At 39.1% G+C, this 17,761-nt stretch overlaps 1 protein-coding gene across 7 annotated transcripts in view; it reads left to right on the forward strand.

The window, feature by feature from the left end:
- The window catches only part of gria2b (glutamate receptor, ionotropic, AMPA 2b), a 47,949-nt gene that overhangs the window by 14,875 nt on the left and 15,313 nt on the right, over positions 1-17,761 (forward strand). For all 7 annotated transcript variants that reach the window (XM_031866881.1, XM_031866882.1, XM_031866879.1 and 4 more), the window contains exons 3-4: positions 8,071-8,310; positions 16,381-16,577. In XM_031866881.1, coding sequence (XP_031722741.1) covers positions 8,071-8,310; positions 16,381-16,577 — 437 coding nt within the window. The remainder of the gene's footprint in view (positions 1-8,070; positions 8,311-16,380; positions 16,578-17,761) is intronic.

A 17,761-nucleotide genomic window follows, 5' to 3' on the forward strand; every position in this document is an offset into this window, starting at 1 on the left:
AACCTACATCCTCTATCCACAGCCTCAGTCAGAAAGCCTCCAGGAAACAGGTCAGTGAACAAAGTGAAAGAGGGAGAAAGAGAGACAGAGAGAAATAGGATGGGAGGAGGGGCAGTCAGAAGTTGATAAGAACTGAGCTGTAATGTTCTTGTCGAGACCAGCTGCCGGAAGAGCTGCTCGAAGGCAGACAAAAACACCTCCCAGTGCGCCTCGCTGGTCCACAGTGACACCTCCCAGAAGTCTTCCTATCGGCCACTCAAGAGCGTCACTGAGATCTGTCACCCAAGGCAGCAGCCTGCAGTGCTGCAGTGCATATATGCCTCTCTTACCAGAAAAAGATTTCACAATGACAAGATTTTCAGAAGTTCAGCTGTGGAGCAGGAATCTAACCCATTTGGCTCATTTCTTCAGTTGCTTTCAGAAAAGTTGACATTCAAAGCCTCAAAACGACATGAAATGACGTGCAGAGATGAATGTTTTCTGCAGTGTAGCGGGGGAACATGGCTGAAATATGTTACCCTGGCAACAGTCTACAGAGGGAATGAAAGCAGATCATGTTGTTATGGGCTGCAAACAAAGGTCTTTGAAGTTATAAAACACTGCCTGTACTCCTAAAATTCGATAGGTTATTGATGCATATTTTATTTCCCACAAGAGTTGCAGGTCCTAATATGGTGAAGCATATACAGTCTTTTATGAATCAATTCAATCAAAGGGCGTTTAACCTAAAGACGTCTTTGGGAATGGTGTGAAGCAGATTTCAGCTGAGAGCTGAAACATCTCTGTCTGAGATGCAGTGATAAGGAAGGAAATACTCTGAAATTACAAAAGGAAGACAGCGATGATTTTTGTTTTGAAAGCGTCCTTGAGTTGCTTCAGTGCAAGACAGACAGGAGGACTCTGAAAGGCCTTAAAAGCGGTACAAAATCATTAAGCGGAGCCAAAACATGCTGTTCTTTTTAAATGCGTGAAATGTGTCTGCTGTATAGGATGAATTAGAAAAATAAATAGTCTGGCAATCCTGGTGATTATATTTACAATAATATCTTTTGATAAGTAAAGTAGCTATCATGCACATGTAAAATAGTGAGCTTTAGAGGTGCTGGTAGGCAGATTGTGTTGACTTTGAGCAGAGCCGTGCTTGCCGATTCCCCCTAATCTAACTCTAGTCAAGACAGTGAAATCGTGTATTTCCCAAAATGTCCAACCTTCTATTCAATCACAAGGTTTGAGTTGGCTGAACTGTAATAACATTAATCGTGATTTACTTACCAGGAGCAGATATTGCAAGATTAACAAATGAGATAAATTGACAGTGAAAATTTGGCAGATTGGTTCACAATAGAAATGTAGTGAGCCGTATGAATACTATAAAACTATTTGCTGATGACAATGTCCTGTACATGACTAAGACTTTTATGTGACAAGGATGCCCCTAGAATATTTTGGTGTACACTCATTGACGTTGACAAAAAATGACAATCGACATAATTTTTAAATAACCAATATATTTTCATTTAATATCAAAGGCTGAAAAACCATGACAATATACCGCTGCAAAACGCCTGAAGAAGAAGTCTGGAGATGTGGTCGGGTATAGAAAGCATACGTATGACTCGGACACTGGGGATTATGGTTCCCATCCTGTTTCTCACCAAAAGTCAACGTATTGATTTATTGAATTCTGATAGTGATATTTTTCCTGACCTTACCCAAGCAGTTTAGTTGCCTAAACCATACATTAAACATCGGGTAGCAGCCAGGTTAGCAAATTGTTTTGGTCATAATTCGTCGTTTTGAAGGACTGACAAACCAACTAGTTTGTACAGTTTTTTTGGAGGCATACAAGGTCAAAATCTAGCCGTGCAGCAACTATATCAGTGACAAATGTGCTTAGGTTTCTCTGACAGAAGGAGTGGTGGCTCTAAGCTTTCTCTTCAACTGGTGACAGATCAGTTTTACATAAAAGTCCCATAGCCCAGAGGCCTTTTCTCTGGTGAGAACAGGAGTGTTGGAGAGGGTGCGATATCTAACAGTCAGTTCTGTTCGCTGTGACTGGACTGCTGATGATCATCACCACAGTGACGTGGTCTGTGTGTGTGTGTCTGTGTGAGTGTTAAACTGATTCATAGTTTTGCTGATGCAGTGGGCCTCTGGGGGTCTTCCATTACATATCGCAGTGTTGTCCACTGTTAATTAAATCAATCATTAGAGCTGAATAAAAAACTACTGTAAAGCCTGCAATTAAACTGTATTGCTACTTCTATTTCCTGATTTTACAGTTATTTTTCAAACTAATTATTAATTAAAAAGATGTAATGTATGCAAACGTTCCCCATAACATTGAGTTACTAGGGCTAAATTGTTTTAGGTATTGTACAGTATGAAAAAAGGCAGATGTCTTAAAGCCTAAGTATGGTAAGATACCAATCATATTTAAACATGCAGAAAATATTAATATAATAATGTCTTTATACTCATTGTCCTTATTATCAAACCTTGGTGTACTCATATGTCTGTTTCAGGGTCTCATTTGAGATGATCGAACTAACTTAATTTGCAAAGAAGTGAACACAGAATTATAAAAGCTTGCTTAAAGACTAAATAAATTACCAGTTCATGCAAATTGAGTCTCTGATCAGTGACCGGGCACTAATGTGGTGGAGCGGAGGAGATGCCTTCAGTGCCATGGTGGTGAAAATGAGGTCAGCTAATTGGGACGGCTAAATATATTTCACAGGGCGCACTTTCTCCTTTGAAGGTGAAACACAGATCCAGAGTCACAGCTGATGATAATGAGGTGATTAGCACCTTTTGATGACCACAGAGTGTCACTTGTACATCTCTAGTAATGTAATGTACAGGAACTACTGCAGGAACAAAGTATGCAGTTGGTACAAAGAGAATCTTTTCCAGAGTCCAGCCGTTAATCCAACCCAAACTTTAGACAAGACAACACAAGTTTTCTGTTAAATGCTGCGGTACTGTCTACACTGAGCATACTGCACACCCATGGCAAATATCAGTGAAGTCAGTGATTTTAACTGTTATTTCAGTGTTATTTTGGATCAGACAGTTACCATTACATTTTTTTTCGATCTTATTTACCAATTTCAACATACTAACTTCATTAACAATGTATTTTACTCAATTAAAAAAACATTTTACTCAATTAATAATCATAAATTAGGAAAATAAATGAATGAATAAGTAAAATCCTAGTCCACTCTCTATTGCCATAAGGTTTGCCATAATGTTTGTTTCCTCCGTGGAAGTAAGAGTAGTCACTTTGCACATTTGTTGGTACAGTGTAAATTCATTAGGAATTTTAAAGGTTTGAATTTGCCTTGTAAAGCTGCCTCCGATAACCACATAAGCTAAAAGACATTTTTAGCAAGCCCAACAATCTCATAGATAACTTACTAAAAGTCCCAAAACCTCACAACAGCAAATTGGGTCCTCCACTTTCAATCAGACAAACAATTTCACTTGTGGTGTGTATGTCTTTGTGCTTGCTACATAGTGAGGACCTAAAGACTTTTTCACCATCTGAGCGAGGACATCTTTGGAAAGTGAGGACATTTTGGCCATTCCTCACTTCTTCAAAGACCCATTTCCTTTGTTATTACTGGTTTACTGATGAAAGAATTAACAACCTTCCAAAGAAATTCTTAGACCAACCCACAGCAACAACCAAATACAGAAAAATCAGTCTGTTATGCTCTATGCACTATTGTCTGTAACTACAATGTCAGTATTACAAGTTCCCAAGTCGACAGTGTCTTTATCTTACTTAAACATTCCCAGATTAAGTGAGAACTGCATTTACCACAGCGTACAGACCCAGCAAAGAGCAATAAGAGTTGTTTCAACACTTTGCTCTCGGTGACTAATAAGGGTGACCTCATCAGCACGGGGGAAAAAAAAAAATAGGCAGTAACTTATTTTTTTTCTGTGTTCGGAGGAGGATTTCTGTGAGCAAGCCTCCCTGGTTTCATTTGAAAGTGGTCGGATGTGACAGAAGGCTTAACGGCTTTTCCCACAATCCTCACCGTTATCCTCACCGTTTTTAAATGTTGCTGTTTGTGCCTTTCATTTCTTCCTTTATTAAACATTTCTAAGTTCCCTATTGAAGAGGCACACGTAGATGTCTCGCCCATTAAAAACCTTTTGGTCCTCATTCTTTTGCTGTCACATTCCAATGCCAGCAAAAACAGCCGCTCCATGGAGAAATGGGTATAGTGCATTGGCTTCTGGATGTGAATTACCATATTTGGTAATAAAGTAACATGTTGTCAAACTGTTCGCTCTGGCATAAGCTGCAGACCAGTCATGGAGGATATCCAGTCTCTAAGCATGAGCTCAGAGAGTTTTAATCCTGGGCAAACTCAGCAAGCTCACCAGCGAGAGTGTGCCAGGAAAGAAAGCCTTGGAAACATGACAATGGACGGACGTAACACAGGGACAGGCAGAAACTCTACAGCTGTATTCGCTTCAGAGGGTGGCAATGAGGGCTGCTAGAATAAATTATTTCTGTTCTATGATGCCATAATGTGATAGGATGCTTTTTTTTTTTTTACTTTTAAGAGCCGATGTGAGCTGTGTTTGTCAAATGTAGCAGATAGAACATTAATAAAGTAATTACGATTAATGGAGACTACATTTGGAGGCAAATCGGCCCTAAAAACTATACAAAATATAACCAAATTCAAATTGTTCACATTTGTAACCCATGAACAGAGTGCCATGGCTTGTTTAACATGTAACCTAACATCTCCTCTGAGGAATGTGTCATCGCCTTCACCGAATTGTGCAGAATAATTTCCAATTAGATTGCCGCTGTTAAACAGACGACACACTTTGTGTTCTTTTAGCTCCCAGTTAGACACAAGTGGAATTGGATTAGTGAGGTCTGATCTCTCTGTGGCCACACTGTCGTCTGCTAAAAAGATTAGGAACGGTGCCACGGACTGATGGAGGTGGTTGGACCGCCATTAGCTGTTTATCCCCGACGACATTGATGAACATTTTTATTGCTCGAGTCGATGGATCGGTAAAGATTTGGGGCAGCACATGGATTCTGGCAGTGGATGAAAGCTGGCCTTGCCCCCGTTTATTTTGGCCCATTCTTGATGAGCTCTGCATGTTTTGGGACTCGGGGGTACAAAGACAGTGCAGGTTGAAGTAGCCTTAATGATGGGGAAGTTTACTTTTCAATTTGTGGAGAATGGTTTGGATTCCCCAGTCTTAATAGAAAATCTGAATTTGGACTGTATTAGTAACACTCTCACTGCCTCACAAAATATTGCTTGGTGTACTAGAGTAAAGCAAGTAACTTTAGGCTTTTAACACGTGGGTGTAAAAAATAAACAACACAAAAATGCAAAAGACTCGCCTACGAATCTTATGTCTAGGGCTTTTATTGTGGTTCTGATCTCGTCAAGGTTCAAAGGAGTAATATAGTTTGCTGCCTTTGTTCTGACTATGGAACCTCTGTGTGTTTGTTTTATGAATAGAGGCGCAACTCAACCCGTTCTGCACAACGTGATTGAATTGTCCTGAAAAATAAAAGTGTCACTTTTGTTGCCACATAATATTCACGTTCTGTGTGAAAGTACTCATGACATTGCGTCCGTGATATAGAAGTGTACACAGTGATGTGTCAGTACATCATGACATCACTGGTGTGGTTACAGGTACAAAAAAGAGCACACCTCAGAGGTGAAACAGACTTGAAACTGTCAACCAAAGACGTGACACAGTGAGACATAGTTTTTTAGCATGACTGTTTGATGTTACATTTTATAATTATATGTCACAATCCCGCAATTTTAGAATACCCCTTCATGTACAGTAGTGTAGAGTTGTGAGGTGGGAAGAGTTGCTGGTTACGGAAGTATTTTTACCCACTCTGAATTCCCACTTCAGAAGTAAATCCTTCAATCATATCCCCAGTGCCCTTTAAAATAGAAACACATGTATCTCCTGGAAAATGTATCCTTTTTCTGACCACCAGTTTAAATCATTTTTAACCTATTTTGTTTTTGAGAAATAATGTTTTTTACATCACCTTGGTATGGCAAATGGCTTTAAATACTACAATACCAATGAGAATCAGCTGCCGTTGTTGAAGAGAAGAGATGGCAATCAGAACTACTTCAGTTTTCTAACAACTGTGCTTTTTCTTCTATCTAACCGTCGTGACATGGTGTATCAGAATCATCACATTAAACCAAAGTGCATGTTGGGAGTAATACAGTAGTTAACCAAAGGCCTGTACATTTGACTTTTTATCAAAGAAGCAGATATTTTCTAATGCCGATGCTTGTCTTCTTTTTATTGATTTTTAAAGCAGAGATGCATGTCTATGCAGGCTGTTGAAGTGCTCTGTCAGTCACCTGCCACTGTCTATGAAGGAAATAAATTGGACTTCTACTTTAGGAACCCTGAGTCCCCGAAATACCATCTCCAACTTCAACCTCTATTCAAACTCTATTGGCAACAGAAAGTTTAAGTTTAATTTAAGTTTTTCATGATCAAAGTGAGTCTGTCTTTTTCAGCAGAATAGACAAAGACCAAATACTCAGGCTGCTTCATTCGTTCGCCAGAGACACATTTTAATGAGCTGCTGTTCATTTTGACCCAAACTTCACAAATGAAGCTGCTCAGTGTTTAAAAGTACACGAAAGTGGCTGTAAAGAGTACTCACTGTGTGGATGAGTGAAACATTAAAGCAGGGAATTGAATAAACCTTTCCTAAACATCCTGTTTTAACATAAAAGCGGAAGAGCAAAGCTTTTATGAGAATCTGTTGATAACATTCCCTCATTCCCATGTTGCTAAGCCCACGGCACACACTCTTTATGCTGCCCAGCATGTTTCAATTCATCAACGATAGCTGCCACAGCCAGTGCAGAAGTGGCAGGAAGCCTACAGTATTTAAACCAAGCCAGCTAATATATGATTTATGGACTCCACTTCCCTTTGTCAGCAAGTCATCCCAGTTATAATGTAGCGAGGGAAATTACTCATTAGATTAATTACATTGGAAGACACATATGTACAAGTCAATAAGCCTGATTAACTTGCATTTAATCAATACACATTTACAAGCAACATGCCAACCTGCTGACCCTGGAAACATGTTTGAGAAACAGCCTGCAATCTCAGGATTACTAAGACACGCAGTGTCCATGTTTATCTTCAGTGCACAGTGCCCTTTTCCAGTCTGTGCATAATGGATGTTGGCGGCCAGCATAGGTACTATACTGTATGTACCTGAGCATGCGTCATGAATTATTGAACAAAGGTGATTTTGCAGAGTCAACAAGATGAGGTCCCAATACAAATAATCGGATGCAAACACAAAGTCATCATAAATGCTGGTGGCATACCCTAAAAGGATCTTAACAAAGGAGATCATTTAGGTCTAATGGGCTCTAAAGAAGATGCATTAAGTACTCATCTACCGTGGACACATACATTGCTGGTAGTTGGTGGTGAAGGCTGTGCACTGTAACATATCTGCCCTGCCACATGTTCTCATAGGAGTAGCCTAAAATGGTTTTCTGCATGAGCGGAAATCAAACAGAAGACAGTACCTTTTTAGAATATCATGGAACAGCACGGATGGATATCTCATATGAAGAATTAATGTGCGGTTTTGGTGAATGATTGATAAACTCAACATCACTTATTCCCACTGTTTCAAAAAGTCATAGGGCAACTCATAAAAGTTTCACATAGTGACTGGCGTACAGTGGATCTCTTACTGTTGAATACAAGCAGTCCCCTGGCAAAGCTTATGGAAAGCTATCTATAAATCAGCAGGAAGACAAACAGAAAGAGGCGACCCTTAATAGTTGTGTGCAGCCCTAATGTGCTCTAAAGGATTGTGATAACGGTCTTGGATGTATACACTGTTGTGAATTATGGCAGAGAGCTTTGAAAGCATCACAAATAAATGTCTGCAGTTCGTTTCACAGAGGAAAAGTGTCATTGTTCCGATGCAGGGGATGTGTGCTAAACATCGAGCAACACACCTTAACAAACCTCTTTCCTCTGCTTCAGTCTGTTCACAGTTCTCAAGAGGAGTGTACGCCATTTTCGGCTTCTACGACAAGAAGTCCGTGAACACCATCACGTCATTTTGTGGGACGCTCCATGTCTCCTTCATTACGCCCAGCTTCCCTCTGGATGGGAATCAGCAGTTCATCATCCAGATGAGACCCGATATCAAGGGGCCTCTCCTCAGCCTTATCGAGTACTACAAGTGGGAAAAGTTTGCCTACCTGTACGACAGTGACCGAGGTAAGTCATGGACCCCATTTTTGAAAGGATCTTTTCAGATCTGATTCCACAAACGTTACCACTAATGTTGGCATCATAAAATTACCATAATAATGACAGAGTCTAATGGAATACATATGTGGCTGTAGCTACGCAAGACAACTCGTCAAATACTAACGCTTGTTCAGTGACGCTCTAGGTTCCCCTCTAGCATCGGTTTTGGACATGTCAGGGAACACGTGTCAGTTTCCAGTCATAACAGTTATACAATACAGTGTCTTTTCAACATTAACTTCCAACATAGGTTTACTTAGTTTTTAGGTTTACTTCACAACAAAACAACTTGGTTATGTAAGACATAAATGGTTAGGGTTAGGAAAAGTTCGTAGTTTGGGTTTAAATAATGAAGTTTGATGTAAAATATGTACTTTTGTTACATCAATGGCATTAAGTAGGCTGCGTATGTTACATAACAAAATTAAAAAAGTAAACTTTGATTTGGTTCCACACAGAGATGAACAGCAGTCTGCTGGTTCAAATCCCTGTGTTTGGCCCTGCGCAGACTTTCAAGCTCTTTATACTATGTCACTTGCTCTGACCATTTAATAACTACGCAGAAGGGTTTACACTGGAGTTAACTAAAGGGTTCCCACAGCCCCGCTGAGTCATATCAGGCAGAGCTGCACTGACTAAGCTGCTGTATTCAACGAGTTGCGAGTGGGAACAGGTTGAGCTAAATATTTAGTGCTGGCAATTATTTCTACCTTGATTAAAAACTACATTGCCCTTTGAAAATGACTTTTTTCTCATTTTAAAGTGACATCGTCCATTGCCCTTTGCTTAAATGATTATGTCTCTTTCAAAAAAAGATTACAACGGTTTGACCTCATGCAATCCAAAGATTGTGTTCAAACTGCTTCTTTCAGCACAAACACAACATATGCAAAACACACTGACTGTAAGCATGTGACACAGCACAGGTAAATCCAGGTAAAGGGCATTTTTGGTTTCTGACAAAGAGCTTGTCACATACAATCAACTATAGCACCTCCTGTGTTTGGGAGTGTGTTTTACGTAATATCAAGGGGAGGGGAGGCAGTCATCTTTGACGTACAGTAAAGGTGATGTGCCCTGCAGTTGTGGACTTCCATACTCGTTCTACAAAGTGATTTGTTTGCCTTATGTGTTTATGCTATGAACACTGACGACTGAAAAAAGTTATATCTGGCTTCAGAGCTAAAAGTGTGTGCCCATTATAGTGGTAGACAGAGGAGTAATCTATATGAGGACAGTTAGTTGTTCAATATTAGTGAGTAGTACCAAAGGAGAATATGCAAAACAGGATCTGTCATTACTTTCTTTTGATGATGTTTCTGTATCATTTAAGTATATATAATAATAGCATATATATAATATATACAAATATATTACAGAAAACGCCCATAACTGCCCCCCAATGAAAACAAGTTGTTTAATAATAAGTTGTTTGTGGGAGGCAGAATATCCGTATATTTTGAAGCAATTGCAAATCACAAATTTTAAATTTTAAAAAGTTTGTGATTTGTAATTTGTGAAAACCAGTCGTGGCATTATGTGAGATTTGGGGAGTTTAAGTTTTCCAATAACTTCATGTGCATTTTCCCAAAAGAATGACACTGTTCCAAACAGGTAGGCTATTGTTTAAGTGCTACCATTTAAATATTCAAAGATAAGTTCATTGTTGCTGTTTACATTTGCATATTAGGGGAGGGCATTACTGTATTCGTCACAAAAGCCATACAGGAAGTGATACCGGTGGAATGTTTTACTTACAGTTATCTCTTTTACACATCTGACACTACATACACACACAGGTTAGTAGATGGTGATTATGTGGTCACTACCTCTAACTCAATGTCAAGCTTCACCAACCTCCTGGTCTGCTAATTGGTTAGTATCATTATTGCACTAATTACTTGTCAGTCTGCACATTTAAGAAAAATCATAATTTTGCAGTTTCCTTCTCTACTCAGCCAGTGAGTGCACCTGTGATAGCGATCCCAATCAAGATCATGGACTGATTTACTGCAAGATGGAAATGATCCACCCTCAAACTGTAATATCCAGACTTACTTCATATTCAAATCTATTCCATCTCTATTCTTTGATCCCTTTCGTCAGTGATTCTTTTTTTCAATTCGAGATTGATGTAAATCTTGGAATTTTAATTTAGCAGGTGTTTAGCTGTCCGAATGGTTCTTCACATGCTTTATCAGTCTTCAAATTGTAGCTTTTTTCCCCACTTACATCTGGTGTCTGAATATCACACATGTTGTGTAAAGCGTAAAGACGATAACGCCAAATGAGGCTAAATAACACACAATAGCCCTTTGTGTGTTATCTCTCTTTGCTGTGTCATGTCACTCATTTCGTGGTGTCATCTGCTAATTGTTGTAATCTTGGAGAACAATGCAGCCTCCTGCGGCACAGAGGGACTGTCCAGCACTGAAAAGGAAATCTCTTCCAAAGATAGTGTTCCATTGTATTTAAATAGCTTCTTCTGTGAAAGAACACAATTAAAACCTCAATCGTATCCAGTTACAGTGGAAGTACACTATCAAGTCTTTTCTTTTTTCTTTCATTCTAATAGGGATATTCGGCTTTCAGGTTACACCTCTTAAGCCCCTTTTTTACTCCTCATTTTAGAATGAACATCATTCATTATTTGTATTTTCTGCACACTAAAAGGTAAAGAGTTTTGGGATAACTTCCAAAAAGCACTTTGCGGGTGTTGAATGATTCTTGATGAAACCCCAAAGATGGCTTACCAGAAATCTGACTAATATACAGAATGTCTTAATGTAACAGGAAGTGGGATCTCTTTCTATGCACTCGTGTTTAGGCTGAATACTGTGTAGTACCAACGGTTTAGGAGGGATTTAGTGCATTTCTGCTCTGTATTAGCTTTAACTTATTGTTTGACATCACTTACATTCTTACCACACATGATCTATCTACAGTATCCCCCTTATGCTATACCTTCATTCTCTACAGTATCCCCCTTATGCTATACCTTCATTCTCATATTTTTTCAACATGCTTTTCGTCCTCTTCTCCCAGAATCCATTGCTCATCCTCCCAGTCAGCCTTGCCCTGACTGACTGTTCCTCTCCAAAATCCGAGGGCAGGTTCCAACCTGCTGTTTTAGATTGTCCTCTTGCTAATGCTAGTCCTGACCCGCTGTCGCTACTGTACGTCCGCTGTGGCACTAAAGGGCCTGTTGTGCATATTTCATCATTGCATGGCTGTCTAATTAGGTCAATGTGATCCACTCATTCCCATGGCAACAGAAGTGTGGAGAGAGACACAGAGAGAGAGAGAGAGATCGTAAGTCACTGAGCGAGTCAAAGACGGAGCCGAGGAAGACGAGGCAATAGAGTTGCCACTGGTTATGATGAATTCTATTTGCACATTGAGGCTATTGGCTGAAGCAACACTACTGTTGTCAGCCAGTCAGCTTAGATAATGGATGTACTGTATGTGGGCGTATAGGCACAACTGAGCATTGTGTTTTGCATTACTTTGGCTGACTGAATGCCTACATGTTCTCTGATAATTTAGCACTTCGAATAATATCTAATAAAGAAAGAAAGGAAAGAAAGAAAGAAGAGAAAAGGACTTTTTTTACAGTCTGAGTCTTTGATCAACATTCTTATAAGGAATTGTGTTTGATTCTGCATTTGACCATTTACACCCAATTTCAATGTTTAATGCCCTTTAAGTAGTGAGTGTGAGACCCCTCACAGACAAACAATTCAAAACTGTGTCTTTCATCCATAACCTGGATTTATGTTTGGTTGCCTAGTCGGGCTCTAAACTTAAAGCTGTTTTAATTCAACACAGTCTCACCGCAGTTTGTGAGATAGTCACAAAATACAATTGCTTTTGTGTACAGACACACCCATTGTGTCACTCATCGCAACTTCTTTTCGGGGCAACATTAAGCTACAAAAAACAAATCATATTTATGCAACAAAACCACTTAGTAAGTTTTAGGAAAATCTTCAGGGTTGGGCCTAAAATATATACGTACAGTTTAGGCAACAAGACCAGCTAACTATTGCTAAATCAAATAGTATATTCATCTTGAAGGCTTAAATAGACACTCCATTTAAATTAACAGTGGATCAAATTACTTTGTGTTAGTGAAAGCTTTTGAGAGTAGTGATTAACTCATCTGATGCCCTCAGCTCTACGTAGCTTTGTGAGGAAAACCAAGCTTGCGAGTTTGGGTGGGCCGCCTTTAACTGTGGCTCTAGCCATTTTGTTGTTGTGGCTATGCCTTTAGTTCTTGCTTTAGTTCAGCATCTTACCTGTACCCATCCCAGGAGCCGGGTACAGCCAGCAACTTGCCCTGTTGCAGCCAGCAGCTATGGCTACATTTGGCTCACGGCCTTTGAACAAAGTGGAACATTTCTTACTTTTGTTGACAATGTATGTATCCATTTGCATGTTTTGATGGTTTTAATTTGTATTTTTCACAATATCTGGGAGCTGTTATAATACCATTTTCAAATTCAAATTACTTTAACGGCAGCACTACTGCCACACTACTACCTATAAGCACTTACCAATTGATTTTTTTAGTGGCGCTTCAGTTGGTGTTATGCAGAAGGTGGATTATGTACTGTATACCTGGGGAACGATGCTCAACGTTTACCACTGTGGATATGTGAGGAAACAATAGCTTGAAGCAAGCATATGAAGCCTGTTATTGAACTGCTTTCCTCTATGCATTATTTATGAGGCTTTACTTGCCTCATTTGAATAGTTTTCCATCATAATTTGCATATGATCATACAGTCACATCCATCAACTCATCGAGATGCTGTTGATCAAGGAGTATTGAGTTAAGCTGCATGTGTGATCACAAGGAAAGAAATAATCTCCTCACTCGGACAGAGGAAGTTATGGTTTATTGTTACTCCACCTTCACAGTTGTGATTATCTCTATGCTTTATCAAATTGCTGAATTAAAAAAATGCCATTTTGCATACAGTTCATGGATTTCTCCTCTGACCTTTTAAATTCAGTGCAACTTAGTGGCAAATGGGCAATCACATCAGTACAATGGTAGCGCTCTGCCTGTTTAAATGGATGGCATAATGTTGGCTGCAAGCCAAGACACAACATATGTCTCATTCTAAAGAGGAGTGATAACAAACCGTTCTAATCCAAGGGGAATATGCTGCATACAGCAGTCTTTGAACTGCAGAGGAAACCAGCGAAGCCAAGTCTCCGCTTGAGTTCTGTATTTAGAGGAGCAACAAAGGTTTTTATTATTTATTATTATATCACAAGGTTCATTGTACGGACGGACTGATAATATCTAGAATAAACTGATGCGCAGCAGATTGGAGAAAGAAATCCAAAACATTCGAATTGTATAAGCAATGGCGTAGTGGTCTAGTTGCCTTTTGGTTGTTTTGGGGCTGATAACTCAGTGGTAAAGACACCTATGGAATTGTTGTTGGATATTAAACTGATAACACACCAAAATGCGCCGTCGTTCATTTTTGTTAAGTACAGTAGTCACTGAGTAAATCTGAAGGCACATTTGAATGAGCTGGACTGTAATATAACAAACAATGAATACAAATAATATTACCAATGAGTAATTAATAAAAACGTGTTGCTACAGTTACCTTGTGCCCTTATTTAGAATACTGGTTACACTGTGGTATAATTGTCTAGTTATTCAGTTTTACTGAACACCTGCCAGCCAAACATATACATACAGCATATAGCCAACAAAAACATTTTCTGTGACGATTATATAAATGAGGTAGTTATCAAATAATAATGCACACAACGCAAGATGCAAAGACTGTGGCTGCACTGATGTGAAGCTCTGGGGAATTTCCCTCTGTAGCATGCATTTTTAATAATCTCTTTAGATCATTTTTTGGACCTCATTATGTAAACAGATTATGTCATGAAAATAAATAAATGTCTATTTATATTTTGACCAATACACAGTTTTCCTTTAATCAAACTGCATTGGCACTACTTTTTCAAACATTACTCAACATTACTCTCTTGCTGTGAGCAGGAGAAGCTGTAGCTTTGTAACAGCTAAAATGAGTAGCCTTCCAGCTATGAGTATTAATTAATTTACAATAGTGATGAGGCTGCTACATAAGAGCCAATCGAAAAATAATGATTCAAGGATGGCCCCACTCTCATATGGCCCAATGGTCAAAGACACTACAGAGAATTAACTGTAACCATCATTAATGTAGAATCAAGCTTTACGCTTACATTTTGCTTTTGTCCTCTATGTATCTTCTCTTTGAATCACTCTAAATTATCTCATTTAATAAGCATTGATGAAACAGTCAAATTTAACCACACTATAATGACCTTACTGTAATTATGATGTATAGTTCATTCAGATAAAACTGCAAGTCCCCATTTTCCTCCCCACCATCATAAAACCATTGCTGCATCGCATGAAATTGATTTTATCTGTAATTCACCTCACTGTAGCAAGGAAACGCTCAACCTGTTTATCAAACCTCTCTCCAATGGCCCGCTGCAGACAAAGGATCAATATCAGAGAGATATTCAGCTGTGAAACTAGATAGAAAAGGTGATACGAACATAGGTTCAAATGGAGACTCTAGTCTTGGCCTTTAATAGACTTTGCTTCAGATTGATGGAAAGGTGCTACATGTAATTGATTTGAAAAAGTACAGCATGTTCTTTAATGTATCCTTTTGTTTTATTGGTTTTGGAGTAAAGAATGAAACAGTTGAGCTCATAAGATGGTATTGATGTAAAGATTGTTGAATAAAAACACTCAACTGCTTCGACAGAGGACAGGGATAAGTTGCTCCAGGCACAGTGCTTCGATTAAACACATTCAGTAATTTCTACTGGTGGGAAGCCAGTGAGGGATGAGGGAGGGATGGAGAACGACACACGCTTGTCTACACCTTCCCTAAAGGCCAAGAGAAGGGTGGGGAAAGGGAATGGACACGTCAGTCCATTCTGGACTTTAATCTCCATTAAAGGTCTGTTTACTTGCTTGGACTGGAGCTTTCAACCATAGTATACACTCTATATCTGCAGAAGAAGTTTGCTTAGTTGTCATGGAAATGTAACTCTTCATAATTTCGACACCCATTTATTGGTATATGTTTATAACCACTGATAATGCAATTTCAGTTGGCAGATAACATTCAAAGTAGGTGATCCTGAGAACGTTTAGTAGTTTTACACCATGTTGGTTTAAACATTGAGCTTGACAGTTCATACTTGACTTTGTAAACAGTGAACATCTTATAAAGTGATGAAAATAATGGAAGGATTATGGAAGGCTTGAACATCTACAGCTCAACTGAGAAATCTTCATCTGCTGTATATGGTGAAAAGCTTAAGTGGACCTTGAGTAAAAATCTAGAAAGAAAAATACTCAAAAATGGCCTTTTTCAACTTTTGGTATTGGAGCAATGTAGTGTATTGTCAGACCCATTTGCCTCCCACATGTTGGTCAGGTTCCTACCAGAACACCGGTGAGTCATCCTGATGAGCTCCTTACATAAGGCATTCAGTCTGTAAAACATCCAAAGGGTTTAAATAAGCAGACAGTCAATAGTCTGAATTGAAAGAACTATGTTTACCCATGCTTTTGAATAAGTGTTGTCTGACACATTTGTTTTGAGTTTATTTTCACATCTTTTCTACGTCCGCCACTGGTGTTTGTGCTCTATTGCTATGACTTTCCTTCTTTGTGGCCACTTCTAAAGTTTGTATGTGACTGTGCCCTTACAACAGGACACACAGAAAATAATATACAACCAAAAATACCCCATTACCAGAAAGCTGGTTTCAAATAAATGGGAAAGGGCAACAAAGAAGAGACAATGATACTGTGCAGAAACACAATGCATGAAAACCTTTTTATTCCTACCTTTCCATTGGTTCCATTTGTAGAAGGATACCTCTGAAACCAAAAACTCCAATTGTCTTCACTACCAAAGAATACAACGGATAAATCAGTCAGACAGAGAGCTTGAAAAATGTTTTAACTCCACTTTCCGTCCTCAGGCCTAACAACGCTGCAGATTGTTCTGGACACAGCAGCAGAGAGGAAGTGGCATGTGACAGCAATCAACGTGGGAAACCTGAAAGACGAGGGGAAGGATGAGGCCTACCGCACTCTGTTCCAAGATTTGGAGAACAAGAAAGAGAGGAGGGTGATCCTGGACTGTGAACAGGACAAAGTCAAAGACATCATGGAGCAGGTAAAGAGTGTCTTGTGTCATTCTGTTCACGTTCATTGAGAACCTACATAAGGAGTTTTCTTGACGTGATTTAGACTGCTTGGTTGTCCAAATTTAACGTTAGCACAGGGATTTTAGTGTTGTTGTGTTGTCTTTCTTTGATATGTCAAAGTGAAATGTCAGTGAAGCAGCTTTGTATTTCCCTGCTGACACCAGACTTGCAAGCGAGTTAGGTGTCCTGGGATTCAGGTAAAGGAATATGGGATGCTCCAGCTGTTGGAACAAATAATGCACTGACTGCATCAGTCTGCTCTCAGGAGACAGACTGTTGCTCAGTTTGTCTTTTTTTAACTTTTCCATTCCACATTTGGCGTGTGAATGGAGTTTAAGATTGCATAGACCTCGGTGAGGCGGGCCTCTGGTTTGATGGTAACTCAAGGAGGCTAGTATCTTTTCTTTTCTTATGATCCTGTCTTGACTATCAGAAACATGGAGGGACACAATGGAGGGAACAATAGTTCACATGTTGCCTTTTGTCTGATTTGTCTCATGATTATTACAACAATCTATTAGCATCTCACTTTTTTTAAAAGATAGGATTTTGATTCCACTGCTGACCATAAAGGCCTCTGGTTGGGTTGCTTCTGATATGATATACTGAGTGGTGCCTCAATATATTTTGGAGATATCCCATTTCTAAAGATATCAGAATGAAAATATTAATCAATGCATTGGTAGACACAAGTCGAAATACCTCATTATGTGTGAATAGAATCAAGAAGTGTAAATAACACTCAGAAATTATCTGCAGTATTTTTTTATTAATTTTATGCAGGAAATGCTAACAACCCTATTGTCCTTTAATTTGTCCTGCAGGACAAAAGTGTTTTTTAGCCAAAATATGTGCATTTGATACAGCCTTTATAAAAACAACATTGTCACATGGACCCGGCAGCCCAGCAGATGTTGAAAGGCACCATAACAATTGCACTAATTGTTCATTCAGGCTGTAAATGAAACTGCAATTAAAGGCAAAACAGATGCACATAAACAAGTTATATTTACTTCACTTTTTACCCAGGAGAGAGGCTTATCGATTAGCATTTAAAGCATGCCAACGTCTATTTAACCAAATGCTGAATGAAATCAATGCCCTCAGCCTCGGTGCCTGTTTATCTGGGAAAAACAGAATCCGTTCAGGTGGA

Source organism: Anarrhichthys ocellatus, unplaced genomic scaffold (assembly GCF_004355925.1).
Source record: "Anarrhichthys ocellatus isolate YVR2014 unplaced genomic scaffold, GSC_Weel_1.0 scaffold37, whole genome shotgun sequence".
NCBI classification, from domain to species: Eukaryota; Metazoa; Chordata; class Actinopteri; order Perciformes; family Anarhichadidae; genus Anarrhichthys; species Anarrhichthys ocellatus.